The sequence below is a fragment of the Ascidiella aspersa genome, chromosome 4 (assembly GCF_963924565.1).
Source record: "Ascidiella aspersa chromosome 4, kaAscAspe10.2, whole genome shotgun sequence".
NCBI lineage: Eukaryota > Metazoa > Chordata > Ascidiacea > Phlebobranchia > Ascidiidae > Ascidiella > Ascidiella aspersa.
The window spans coordinates 31,600,600-31,613,439 of record NC_139450.1 but is presented as its reverse complement, the minus strand read 5'-3'; the positions used below and the strand labels follow the sequence as shown (position 1 = coordinate 31,613,439).

Sequence of the window (12,840 nt, the reverse complement as noted above, 5' to 3'; positions counted from 1 at the left end):
ATTCCGAACTGTGTTTTATTCCGCTGTGATGTCTTCTTATTTTGGTCTTTCGGCTGAAGTACAGTGGGACATTAACTGCGATATATAGCATCTTGCGTGTCGTATATACTATACTTGTATCTGCGACCCTATTGCTAGCGCTCGTGTCTCCTTTAAAACCTCTCTGGAATATAAAAGCACCATGAATAAAGCAGGAATTGGAACTCTATTTCTGTCGACGACACGAAACTGCATAAATGTAACGACAAGATATCCGAATCAAAACGTGCAAAACACTGGACACGAAAGCATCGCGCTCTATACTATACTAGTGACTTTAAACCAGGGGTTCTTAACTTTTTTTACCGCAGAGCCCTAAAAAATATTTTTGCTTCGCGTGGACCAGAGTAGGCAAGGAATTTTAAGAGATGACGTCATAAATTGACGTCACAATACAAATAGACTTTAAAAATCTGCAGTTTTCGGTCCAAAAAATGTGAAAGCGTAATGGAGTCTAAATACATTCAGTGCAAAAACGTTTAAATTTTAATTCAACAATGCGATTACTTTTCAAATATAACCAAATATGTCAAGTAGAGGTTGACGGGCCCCCTAAAATTAGTACACGTACCCCCAAGGGGCTCATGGACCCCAGTGTAAGAACCCCTGCTTTAAGCGATTACTTAACGAAACACTTTATAGCACGAAGCAACGCTTTACTCGGGTTAATGCACAGTTGCGGTATAGGCCACCACGGTTTAAAGCAGGCTCGGAAAAATGAAAATTAAGTACGGAGCAGAGTAACAAAAGTACCATAACGTAATGCACGATATCAGGGGCCACGAGTTGTACACGAGTATAGCGTAAGACGTATTCACAAAGTTGCGGTACACGCGGCTGAATAGTTCGGTTTGTGCTGAGCTGTACCGGGTTAAAACAGAAATAGGACAAAAAAATAAGCAACGAGTAAAACAAGGTTTGGCAACGTTTAAAGAAACGAGCTACATAGAACGTTTTTCTATTTTTCGACGATTAAAGCCGTAAAACAAGGTATTAGCTTGAAAGAATAAAAAACAAATAAAGGTGTTCAGATAATAAACTTAACAAAGCGAATTTTGCAACAAATCACTTTTAACAGAAAAATGATTGGTTTCCAAATTTTGCTTAGGAATGCCTGTTAGAATAAACGTATTATTGCTGATTGATATTGCTAAATGATAACATGAGAGGAATGGTTGGAAATAAGACGCGAAACTTATAAAGTCCGATAACATTGTAGTATCACGGGTGTTTAGTAAAACCAAAAAAACACATAAATTGTTGTCAGCCTTACGCGCACTGCATAACAACATAAATCATATTAAACTAAAAAAATACAAGCACTGAATCGAAATATAAGCACTGCAGTTTTGCACAGGTGTAGTACTAATTTTTCTAAGGGAAGTCACTTTTACAACTCTTGTGGTTGCATTCGATTGAAGTATTGCACAAGGCCGTCTCACTACAAATAGGTTTGTTCAGTTCCACGCTATTCCTTCATTATCCCAGTCATCATCGTCCTAAACACAGAAGATAAATATTAAACGCTTAAAATCTACATAAGAAACTGTTTGGTCAAACTCGTTGCTCTACAGCAGTGGTTCTTAACCATGGTGCTGCGGCGCCCTAATGTGCCATTTCCAATGCTCAATGGTGCCGATAGGTATTTGAGAATTTTAACCGGGGTGCCGCGGCGCCCTAATGTGCCATTTCTAATGCTCAATGGTGCCGATATGTATTTTATTTTATAATTTCTAAGAATTTGATTTTTGCTCATTGGTAAGCTTTTTAAAACAACTATTTGTGTTTGATTAGAGACCATTATATCAAATGACATTTTCCTACATGTTTTAAGTTAATTTTATTGTTCCAGTCCAATTTAGTAAAATACTCAACGAACATTCCACTTGGGGTACAGAAAATCTATTTATTCTTTTTGAGGGGTGCCGTAAGCCACAAAAGGTTGAGAATTACTGCTCTACAAACAGAAGAAAGCTAGCCGTTTAATTTGCAAATTACTGCTTGTTTTACATAATATAGTAGAGGCCGCCCATACTGTAGCAGCGTATAGGGCAAACCATTGATGTGTCCAATAATATAGTAGCGTATGGTGGCGTTCCTATTGTATGGTCTTGGCGCATGGAGTCTTTACTGTCCTAATGTTTCATGTCGCAACATACAGTGTCATACCGTTTCACGTCGCGGCGTACGGTGTTACTGCTTATGGGGCCGACCTTTCACCTCATTTTTCTGCCATTTCACTAGTCCGACTTTATAGCTATTGTATTTTTTTGTAGAATTATTACGAGGATTTTTGTTTGAAATAATTCTAAACGACAAAGTGGCTGTCTTCTGTTAGCTGGCATTTAAAGGTGACTTTTCAAGCACCAAAAAAGGAACAATGTTTTACGGGTAAAGCAGCAACTACTATCTAAAAGCGACATGGTGGGAATAATCGTTTGGAGAAACTTGATAATATCTAGGAAAAAATATTTGAGCGGTTGCCAACAGCATTTTTCTCCGATACGACTACGCGAACTTGAAAAAAATATCTTAATTAAGTCATATTTCCCCCCAAACAAGCAAATTAGACAAAATTAAAATATTTAAAGGTCATTTTGTCCGGGTCTTAGGCCCAAGTTTGCTTAAGCATAAAATATGTTGTTACTTTAAGTTGTTGACCTGTTATTTTAAAATACATTACGTGCAAGTTAGAAATCACTTTGTTGGATTTTACTGATTTCCAGAATCAATTGTTATCCGTTGGCCAAACGCAATATCGGGCGTAGACGAATTCTACCCAGAGGTGGCCGATCTGATATTATCGGAATGTATCGGTATAATTCAAAAAATGTATCGGTATAATGCTGATGATATTTTTTTGGGAAATATGGGCCTATATTTTTGGTGGAAGATTAAGAACTGTTACAGAGGCATTTTTTACTAACCCTGGTTTTTCTAAAATTACCTAGATTCTGTTGGATATTTTTTTGAGAGGTTTGTAAAACTTGAAAAGTTTGCGTCCAGGATAACTTTTTTTCTCATTATAATTTTCGACCAAAATGTTTTTGCCGCCACCCCAAAACACAACGCTAGTCCTTACTACTGACCTTTCCTAATAGGGCTCGAAAAAACGACAAAATGTCGATAAAAAAATGTTTAAAAGTTCGTTTTTGGATGAAGTTGGTCAAACATAAATAGACTTAGCTGTATCAAGACAATTCAAACAGCATAATACTGTGTTACAAAAGCCAAACGTGAGTATTACAAAATACAAAAATACTCACGCTGGCCTAGTTGCTTTCCTATATTTCTTGACTTTAGATAAGTTTCAACCTTACCATTCGCTTTGCTTTTTCAACATGTTATCTTAATTTGTATTGCACATAAAGCTGGCACAGAAGGTAAGACTTACATTCCCTATTCTTAATTTTGTAATTTAGGATTTTGTTATAACCATCCAATCCACAATAATCAGTAAACGACTTAGCGTTCAAAAAAAAAATTGTTTTACAAACTAATTAAAAACACTAATACCAGGCCGAGTACCATGCCCAATCCATTCCAAAACCGAACGGTAGCTATTCAGCGCAAAATACATCACCACTCACATAAGGCTCTTCGACGACGTTGAAAGCGCTGACCGTGCTACCTTGACCACTGTCCACTGACCGTCCGTCCACGCTGTCGGTCATAGGGTCCGACTTCTTCGAAACTTGGCTTCTCGTCGCGTCACCCAAAGACGATTTGGCGGCGGCGTTGGACAACAAGGATGAGGTGGCAGAAATCTTGGGAGCCATGTCGGCGAAAAAGTCCGGCTCTTCGACTTGTTCCGGCGGAGGAGTTGCCTTGACAACGATCTCAAACTCCTCGCCGAGGTTGAGTTTTTGTGCGGAGGTTGTTGAAGGTGTATCCGGCTGTTTGGTCTTGATCTTACGAGCGCCGCTCAAACTTAACTTCCCCGGTCGCTTTTTCTCCGGCGTAACTTGACCGTTACTGGCGCTTAGAGGTAGGCTAGAAACTTTTGGCGTTTCTGGCGAAATCTTGGGCGAGTTGGCGTCGTTTTCATCGTAAGAGCCGCTCAAACTCAGCTTCCCCAGTCGCTTTTTCTCCGGCGTAACTTGGCCGCTACTGACGCTGAGAGGAAGGCTAGGAAATTTTGGCGTTTCTGGCGAGTTTTTCTTTGCGTTGTTTTCATCGCAAGAATCGCTTTCAAAATCCGCCGAATCGCTGAGAAGAGCAGAAACGGACGAAGCTACCGAGACGTTTGTCTTCACTTCGACCGGAGCCGACGCTGGGTCTTCGTCAAACGATGGCCACGAATCGTTGTCACTGTGCTGATCGTCCGAGCTCGCCCAAGTTTCAATCTCGACCCTTTTCGGCTCAGGACGCTTCCTGGTCGCGACCTTGGCCTTGACGGGAGCTTGGGGCTTGCTGTGGTGCCCTGTGGGGGCTTTTGGGGCAGCGGGAGCTTTCTGGAAGGCGTTTGGGGCGGCGTGGCCGTTGTGGCCGTTTTGTGTTACCTGAAATGAAAACCGTTAATAATTTTGTTTAAATGACTGTAAAATAGGCATTAAGCATTATCGGGGTATCTAAACTGTAACGAGCTAAATGACCGTGGAAGCCAGCACGACAGAACTCTTTTTCATCAGCAATGAAAGTTGAATGTTTACTTAAGTCTTTATAAGTTAAGAGTTATTAAACACAATGATGGTTACAACAACTCAGTTCCATACCGGACGATCAAAACGACAGCAAAGAAAACAAGCAGACAAAAAATATATATTGCTACAACAATGTGACATATTGCGACGCCGTACAAAGATGTGTGCTGGTGTACAAAATATTAAAAAAAAGTCGTACCATGGTTTACCGTTAGTTAAATACAAACTTTTAATTTTCAGTCCATTTCAGAATTTGTGTAACATTTATAGGTACAAAAAAAAAACAGAAACACTTGCACATGGCGTTTTTGCTGGCTTTTTATGGCAAAGAACGACAGCGTTTACGCAAACCTTGACCGTAACCTGAACTCATACCTAAATAAGAAACATTTATAAGCATTTATATTGTCCCCTTGTGTGTTTTTACAAACTGTCCCTTACGTTCGACTTCAGGCTTGAGGCGAAGTGCTGTTGCTTGGCCAGCGCAACTTCCTGTGAGACGAAGACCTTCTTGGGGGTTTTTCGGGGGCGCTGCAGGGCCAGCTCAAGCAGGGTGGCCGGGAGGGGCGGGGGCTCTGGACCCTTCTTTTTAGGGGGCGGTTTCTTGCGCTGGGGGAACTTGGTCTTTTCGTAGGCCAGCGATTGGGTCTCGTTCAAAGCGCGACCGTCAAACTGCAGAAAAATACAATTGTTTTTTACATTTCATTGGATTCCAGCCGTAAGACGTGAATAAGACAACAACTTAATAGTCGCAATAACGTATAAATCAGAATGAGTCCTAAACCCGTTGGAATACGACCTAAATAGTCACAATTAGGCCTACACAACCTTTTACAAAACCTCAAACCCCATCCCTAAATACATCACTAACTCCTCTAATATTTTCAACCCTAACCTAATTTCTTAACTAACCCCAAACAGGGGCAAAAAAATATAAACGCAAAAACGGCCGGTGTCAGACCCATGGCGCCCGATTGTCGCTTGCATTCGTTTCAGGCTTTTTGTTTGGCCATTGAGGCCTTATTACGATGAATTTTAGGACTTGTTCCGACAGGTTTAGGTCTTATTATGACGATTTTAGATTTTATGATGTCGTGGATACTATAGTACTATATGTATTTGGCTTTATTATGTCGGAACTGGAACAACACAATCAACTTACAACATGTAGGAAAATGTCATTTGATATAGCGGTCTCTAATCGTACACCAATAGTTAGATTAAGAATTTAAGAAGCTTACCAATGAGGAAAATCGGATTCTAAAAAATTCTCAAATACCAGTCGAATAGGCACCTTCGGGCATTAGAAATGGCACAACAGGGAGCCGCGACACCCCGGTTAAGAATCACTGATTTGTGCTAAAAATACCATACTGAAGGAAAAAGCTTACCTTGGGTATGCCAAGCGAGAATAGCTTCTGCCTGTCACCGCCCACAATCAGGTCGCCGCCCACCACCGCAACAGAATCAGCAAGCGCGTGTAAACTGGACTGCACCAGCTGGTTGTTGCTGTCGCCCAAGCCCAACAGCAGCTGCGAAATATAAAATAAAACCACGTTTGTTGGACGGGCGGCTTCAAATCCGTGCATTTTCAGAGAAATTGCGGACAGCCGGCAATATGTTTGTAAAAAAATCTGGAATCCAGTTAAGGCCGCTACAATCGCTGATTATTATTATTTATAATTTTTAATTCTAATTTTTTTCAATATTTGTTGCTAAAAGTGTGCTTGCTGGACAGCCGTTTGGACAAATGACTAGGCTTGACTTAAGTCAAAATGACTTGGCCTAAGCCTTTTTGGACAAATGACATGACTAAAGTCTTTTGGGCAACTTAATTGGGCTATTTATTAAATTTTTGCACATACAACAATTGTCTTGCTAAATGTATTACGGACTTGACTTGGACTTGGCTTGTTATTTATTCTAAAAGACTTGACTAGCAAGTTATTTTGCAAATTACCTAACTTGGATTTAAGCTATTTTACAAATTGCTTGATTAGAACTTGAGTGGATTTGCAAATGATTTGACTTTAACTTAAGTTATTTTATAAACGATTTGACTTAGACTTTAGTGGATTTGTAACTTGACTCGGATTTAAGTTATTTTGCAAACGACTTGGCTGGGACTTCAGTCATTTCAAAATGCCTCATTTATCACACTGCACTGTTCCATCAAGTCATATTTCGGGAAAGACAACCCTTTTTTCCAGCAACTCTCACCTCTGGAAGGACGACGTCGGTGAGGACCGTCTTCTCGAAGAGGTGGACGTACTTGGAGAAGTGCTCCACGATGGCGATCCGCACGTGCAAAGTCCGCATCTGGAAGAGCTCCACGATCTTCGGGATCACGTAGCGGGCAAATACGGCAGGAGGAAGAAGGCCTGGATAAAAAGTGGGCGTGTACTTGAAATTAGGGTTCGCGATGTCGGTTAAAAATAACCACAGTCCGACTCTGGCAAATGTGCAATTTAGCCAAGTCTACAGCATGTATTTCACCAATTTACATAAATTAAGGTGTGTTGTCAGTAACTAAATAGAGTCCCTAAAAAAATTAACTCGAGTCCGACTCTGGCCAAATGGGCGGGCGGTTTCGTAGAGTCCTGGGTCCGGCTCTAACTGTACAGTCTGTATTCCGCCAATTGAGGTGGCTAAACCCGGTGGATATTTAGCACGGCCTTTACAATTTACTGTTGGTGGCAATATCAGTTTTAAAACATTAAGAGCACAACGGACTCGGGACTTTTCCGTGTGTTTAATAACATCTGTGATCTAGCCCCTCGGAAGTTGCTTTATGACCAACGATTACGGCTTCCGTATCAATAGTACACCGAAAAGCCATCGCAGACTCGCCGAATCTGTCGATCTATGATGCAAGCAGAGCAAGCCAGAAAAACAACTGGCCTGCAGTGAGGTTCGAACTCACGACCTCCGGTCAAGCCGGGACCGTCGCTCTACCAACTGAGCGTACTCGACTCCGTCGAGTCCGACTCTGCAGCCGTACACGCCACACCATTTTCGACCCGCTGGTGTTTTAGTCAATGATGGTCTTTGTAGGACTTTTAAGTAGAACACAAATAAAAAAGTATAGAATGCCGTACATTTTTTTTTTCAAAAATACTACAACAAAATGACTTTTCGGTCTAACTCTATTGGGTTCGATGTAAGTTTTACAAAATTATCTCTGTATACTGGCGTATTTTAATTTGATGCTTTGAACAGCCTAATGTTTCCAGTTTTTTGACTATTGTTTTATAATTATTTAATTTAAAAATAAAAACTGTTGTACACGGCGACAAAAACATTTGATTTTTTCGTTTTGGCAAGCTGTAAATTTTAATCTACTCTAGAAATCTGGCCTACACTAAACTAATTTCAGAAAAGGTCCAGATGCGAAATACACAATTTTTATCAGGTCCGGTCATCAAAATGCAATTTTTTAGTCGGTTTATTGTTCTTCTGATGAACTGACAAAGGATCTGTCTTTCTTCGAGTTTATCCAAAGTAAACTAGACATTTGTTGAGTTCTCATTTCAACAGTGTGGGGCCGGTTGTGTAGCGCTGGAGTATACGTTAATCTTCTAGCCATAACATGTTAGTAGGTATATGAATGTAAAGTCTGATGTTTCCATCAACCATGACTAAATAAACAAAAGCGTTTAAGGAAGCATTGTATTGCTGCGGTTGTAATGCAAATAATACATGTTATAAAATTCCACTTAAAACTTCATTCAAACCTTCACATATCGATACAACCTACAACCACCCACCCACAAAAAATATAATGTAAACCTTGCGCATTTTGACTTAAGTGCTTTATTGTGTAAGCATTCTATTACTCCTGATCACAGGGTCAAGGGTCATTGAGCACATGGTGTCTTGACATTGTAGTTGTCCTTAAGTTGGTGTTGCTACCTTGTCGCGGTATGAGCTCACCTTGTTAGTTACTTGTAAGTGTTTGGCGATGTTTAACTTACACTGGTGCTGTTTCTATTTTAATAACATTGTTTTGTATGCTATTTGAATAAGATATGTTTCCACTTGTAAGCCGCTGTGTTTTTAACAAATTCCTGGACACTGATAACGACTCCAGTATTGGATGGATCCATTAGTTTTCATATAACATCTAAAAAGCCTATGGAATAATGCTCAAATTTAATCCTAGCATTTATTCTTAAAAATAATTGGAGTTATAGAAGCGGCACTGAAAACCATTAGTGTAAGTTAAACTTCATCGCCAAACACTTACAAGTAACTAACAATATGAGCTCCTACTGCGACAAGGTAGTAACACCAACTGCCGAAAGGACAACTACAACGCCAAGGCACCATGTGATTATTGGCCTATAACCGTTTGACCTTATGTAATAGAATGCTTACACAAATAAATAGGCCATAAAGCACTTACATCGAAATACGCTTTAGCAAACTCACTGCTAATCTTAGCAGGCAGAACTAAAACTCCCAAAGAAATGCCCGTGAAAAAGAAGATGGCGTCAGAAGACCATTCAACTCACCTTGCGACTCTTTATCCTCGGCCGGGGTTAGTAGGCGAGGGATGACGTGGCTGATTGCGATTGGTTCAGCCAGGACGATTGGAGTGAGTAGGAGCGGTACAAAGCGCCGCCCTACTACGTCGGCGAAAATGTGGTTGACTTCGAGCTGGTGGACCAAGGTGCTGCGATATATGGTGCTTTCATTACTACGCCGTTGCGTACAAGTGGAATTTGGTGCAACAACAAGTAAGAGATAAAACAACAGAGCAGGCGGGTGTCAAAATGTCAGTCGGTTTAAAACAACTCGATTCCGACTTCAGGGAAAAAATAAATTCGAGTCCGACTCCAGGGTAAAGAAAACGGGTACGACTCCACAGCCCTGCTTCTAACCACTAACAGTTGTTTGTTTATAAAAAATATTTGCACTTCGGAAGTTTAGCGTTATGTTTAAATTGGATTTTTTGTTTACAAAATTTGCTTTCCACTTTAAAAAAAGTAAAGACCGGTTCTTGTCACATAGAGCACCAGATTCGTCAGAAGTTAGGGAATTTCTAAGCAAAAAGGTCTACGACAATTATGGCATCCAAGGGCCGAAACGTGTGACTTTTAGACCTCTAGGTCGTGGTAATGCACTACTAATTGGATTTTTAACTCTCGGCATAGATAAAATAAAAATATTGGCTAAAACAATAACAAAAAACTACGAGATACAATTAAAAATACTTGACCCACCAGAACCCGAACGCTAACCCGCACCCTAACCTAAATAATGTGCGTTGGTCTGATAATTGTTTTAACGTGGGGGACATAATTTCTCGTTCAGGGTATATAGGATTTTTACGTCGCACATTGATGTATGAGGGCCTAAAGCGTTTATATAAATATTAAATCAACGCACGTTATTGTGGTTAGGAGCTGGTGAGCGTTTGGGTTGGGCTGGGTCAAGTATTATTAAATTTAATCTTCTTATGCAGATTTGTTAAGTCAAATTAGTGCATTGTCGAAGACCTTAATGTCTAAAAGTCAGACTTTTCGACCCATTAGATGCCATAATTGTCGTAGACCTTTTTGCTTAGAAATGCACTAATTTCTGACGGATCGCGTGCATGAGGTGTATATTAAATTTAATGTTTTGCATATAATATAACTGTTTTCATATTACAAGGAACATAGTAGCAATCGTTTAATGTCGGCGCGGATAACGTAAGGTTAAACGATAAACCCATCGCGCTAAATAAAGTTGTTAAGTATGACTTGTATGATGGAATTCTGACGAGCCCATCGGTAATAAATCGTTCATTTTACAAATCGAAAAAATCTATGAAGCTATTACAATAGTTATTACAAGCAAGCGTATAACAATTTACAAAAATGTTGGGTTCTCACTTAAAAAAATCGTCTTTTTGAGCTTTAGTTTTTAAGGTGACAGATTGAAGGAAGTGGACCATTGAAATGTAAGGAGCCTTGAAGAGCGACAGTGAAAGAATTTCTTTTACCGACGGCCGGTTTTCAAAGTCTGCTCTTGTGAGATCATCGGAAAATTCCTGCAGTTTCTCCTTAAGTTAAAATAAGAGTCAATAATAAGTTTAAAAAAACCTGAACAGTTTTTAAGTTTTTCTTAAATACCCTGACCGTTTTAAGAAACTTTTTTAAAAGCCCTGCCTTTTTTGAAACTTTTTTTTTTTAAACCGTGGTTTTTTTTTAAACTTTTTTTAAAACCCTGACCGTTTTTAAAACTGTTTTTAACAACCACGATCTTTTTTTAAAAACGTAACCTTTGTTTGTAACTTTTTTACAAAAACATGCCTTTTTTGAAGTTTTTTTTTTTTTTTTATAAAGTTTTTATTGAAATCATTTTTTATCAATTTGGAAAAAAATAAATCTCACCGTTGATAGATGGGTGGAGAACCTGATTTGTTCCGCAAATCGTTCCACCAACAAACCAAAGCAATATACGTCCCTGCAATGGCTGAATTCTGCCTTCAAAGGCCACTTAAGTTTCTTTAAATCCTGCAAGTATTTGACGTTACATTTCAATGATTTATAATTTATTAAATAAAACACAGATTTTTTTTACATAAAATAAAGGTTAGTGAAAAACAACTAACAAGTAAAAAATAACAAACAGAAAGTTATGCAAAAAAGAAAAAAGGTTCATTTAAATTAAAAACCTTTTCTTCTGGTGGAATCAGTTTAGATTCTTTGTGAACAAGAAGTAAACTTTCTTTTGTAAGTTCGGCGAAGGAACACGCAAACTCAAAATCTCCCAACTTCCAAGTACCAGTGTCTGTGACATACAGACTCTCAATACAAACGTTGTTGTGGGCCACCGAAGCCTGAAAAATATAAATTTGCATGAGATTAATCTTTAACTAGCTAAGCATTAAAAACTATTCCTGGTCTCAAAACATTAGGACGTGTATGAATAATCTCATCAGCCTATTGTGCCAAGCTAATTTTTTGGAGTTTATTGATTGTAAAGTATAAATGCTAATTCCTTTTCCAGTTGGTTTGTAATTAGAATAATTGCTTAAAGGAAAGCGCACAATCAATAATTTGACTAATGTGGCCTCATGTAAGAAAATTGCTAAAAGGAATTTAGCAGATTATGTAGTGGAGAATCAATAAAACTAAGCAAAAGTTGAAATATACATGGATCATACCCGCTCATGGAGAAATTGCAGGGCAAGGGCAGTGTCATGCAAGCCGCTGCATATTTCGTGGGCGTCAATTTCGGTGAGGGCAATAGCAAGGGGATATGCTCTCTCCGTCACCAGATGAACCTCCGACTCCACTTCTGCACATCCCACAAATCGCAGGATGTTTGGATGCCGTAAAACTTTCAAGTTCTGCATGCATGCACAATTGCAGGTTATTTTTTTGGTGAGTTAGACGCAATTACCTGTGTGTTATACTCATTTCAATTGCACAACCATACATTTTTGGGTGATATCCAGACCGTCTATGAACACAGGTATAAAAGATAAAATAATTTCTTAAAAATTCTATTTTTTTTTAAAAAAGGTTTTGTACTTTGTACCTGTTTTTAAACAGTCTTAACACCAGCTAATATGAAAGCAAGAATCTTTCTTTTACATTTTATTGTCTGTGGGAGATTCCTTACTTCGAAAACATGAAATGAAAGATACACACATTAACAACTGTGATCTAGTCTGATTTGCTCGACCTATTTGGCTTTACATTTATTTTTAAGCCCCAATACAGGTTTGTGCACAGTGTACCTAAGTATTTTTCCAAATTTAACAAAAGTACATAATAATTACCTTAGCTGACATTTCTAGTATAGTGGGCTGCTGTTTGTCTTTTCGAGAAACAGTAAAAACATTGATGAGGACCCCTTCTGCCAGAGTTCCCGGCCGGATCACAGCTTTTGCGGGGTTCCTCTTCTTTTTGCCACCTTTTGCATCGTACGGTTTGCCGAACTGACAGTTGGCCAACAAAAACTCCTCATTGGAGCCGTAATACCAATCCCATGCGGCACTTAACATTGTGGTGGTCTGCTGTCTAAAATATGGCATTTTAAAACAAGCATGTGTTAAGCTACATAGTACTATTCTAATTTTTTAACTTAGGGTAAGGGCAACCTTTTCTAGTCGGAGGTTAAACTTTTTTTAAAAAATCCTGTCTTTTTTACCATTTTTCGC

At 39.0% G+C, this 12,840-nt stretch overlaps 1 protein-coding gene across 1 annotated transcript; it reads right to left on the bottom strand.

Moving 5' to 3' along the window:
• Positions 1–211: 211 nt before the first annotated feature.
• LOC146157498 (uncharacterized) lies at positions 212–12,684 on the bottom strand. Its single transcript, XM_083387469.1, has 11 exons — positions 12,460–12,684; positions 11,839–12,024; positions 11,347–11,511; positions 11,063–11,185; positions 10,562–10,731; positions 9,197–9,357; positions 6,903–7,063; positions 6,074–6,214; positions 5,124–5,354; positions 3,630–4,541; positions 212–1,538 (listed from the first exon to the last, which is right to left on the bottom strand). Exons 1-11 carry the CDS (start codon positions 12,682–12,684, stop codon positions 1,497–1,499), a joined length of 2,517 nt encoding a protein of 838 aa, XP_083243595.1. The 3' UTR covers positions 212–1,496.
• Positions 12,685–12,840: the final 156 nt, after the last annotated feature.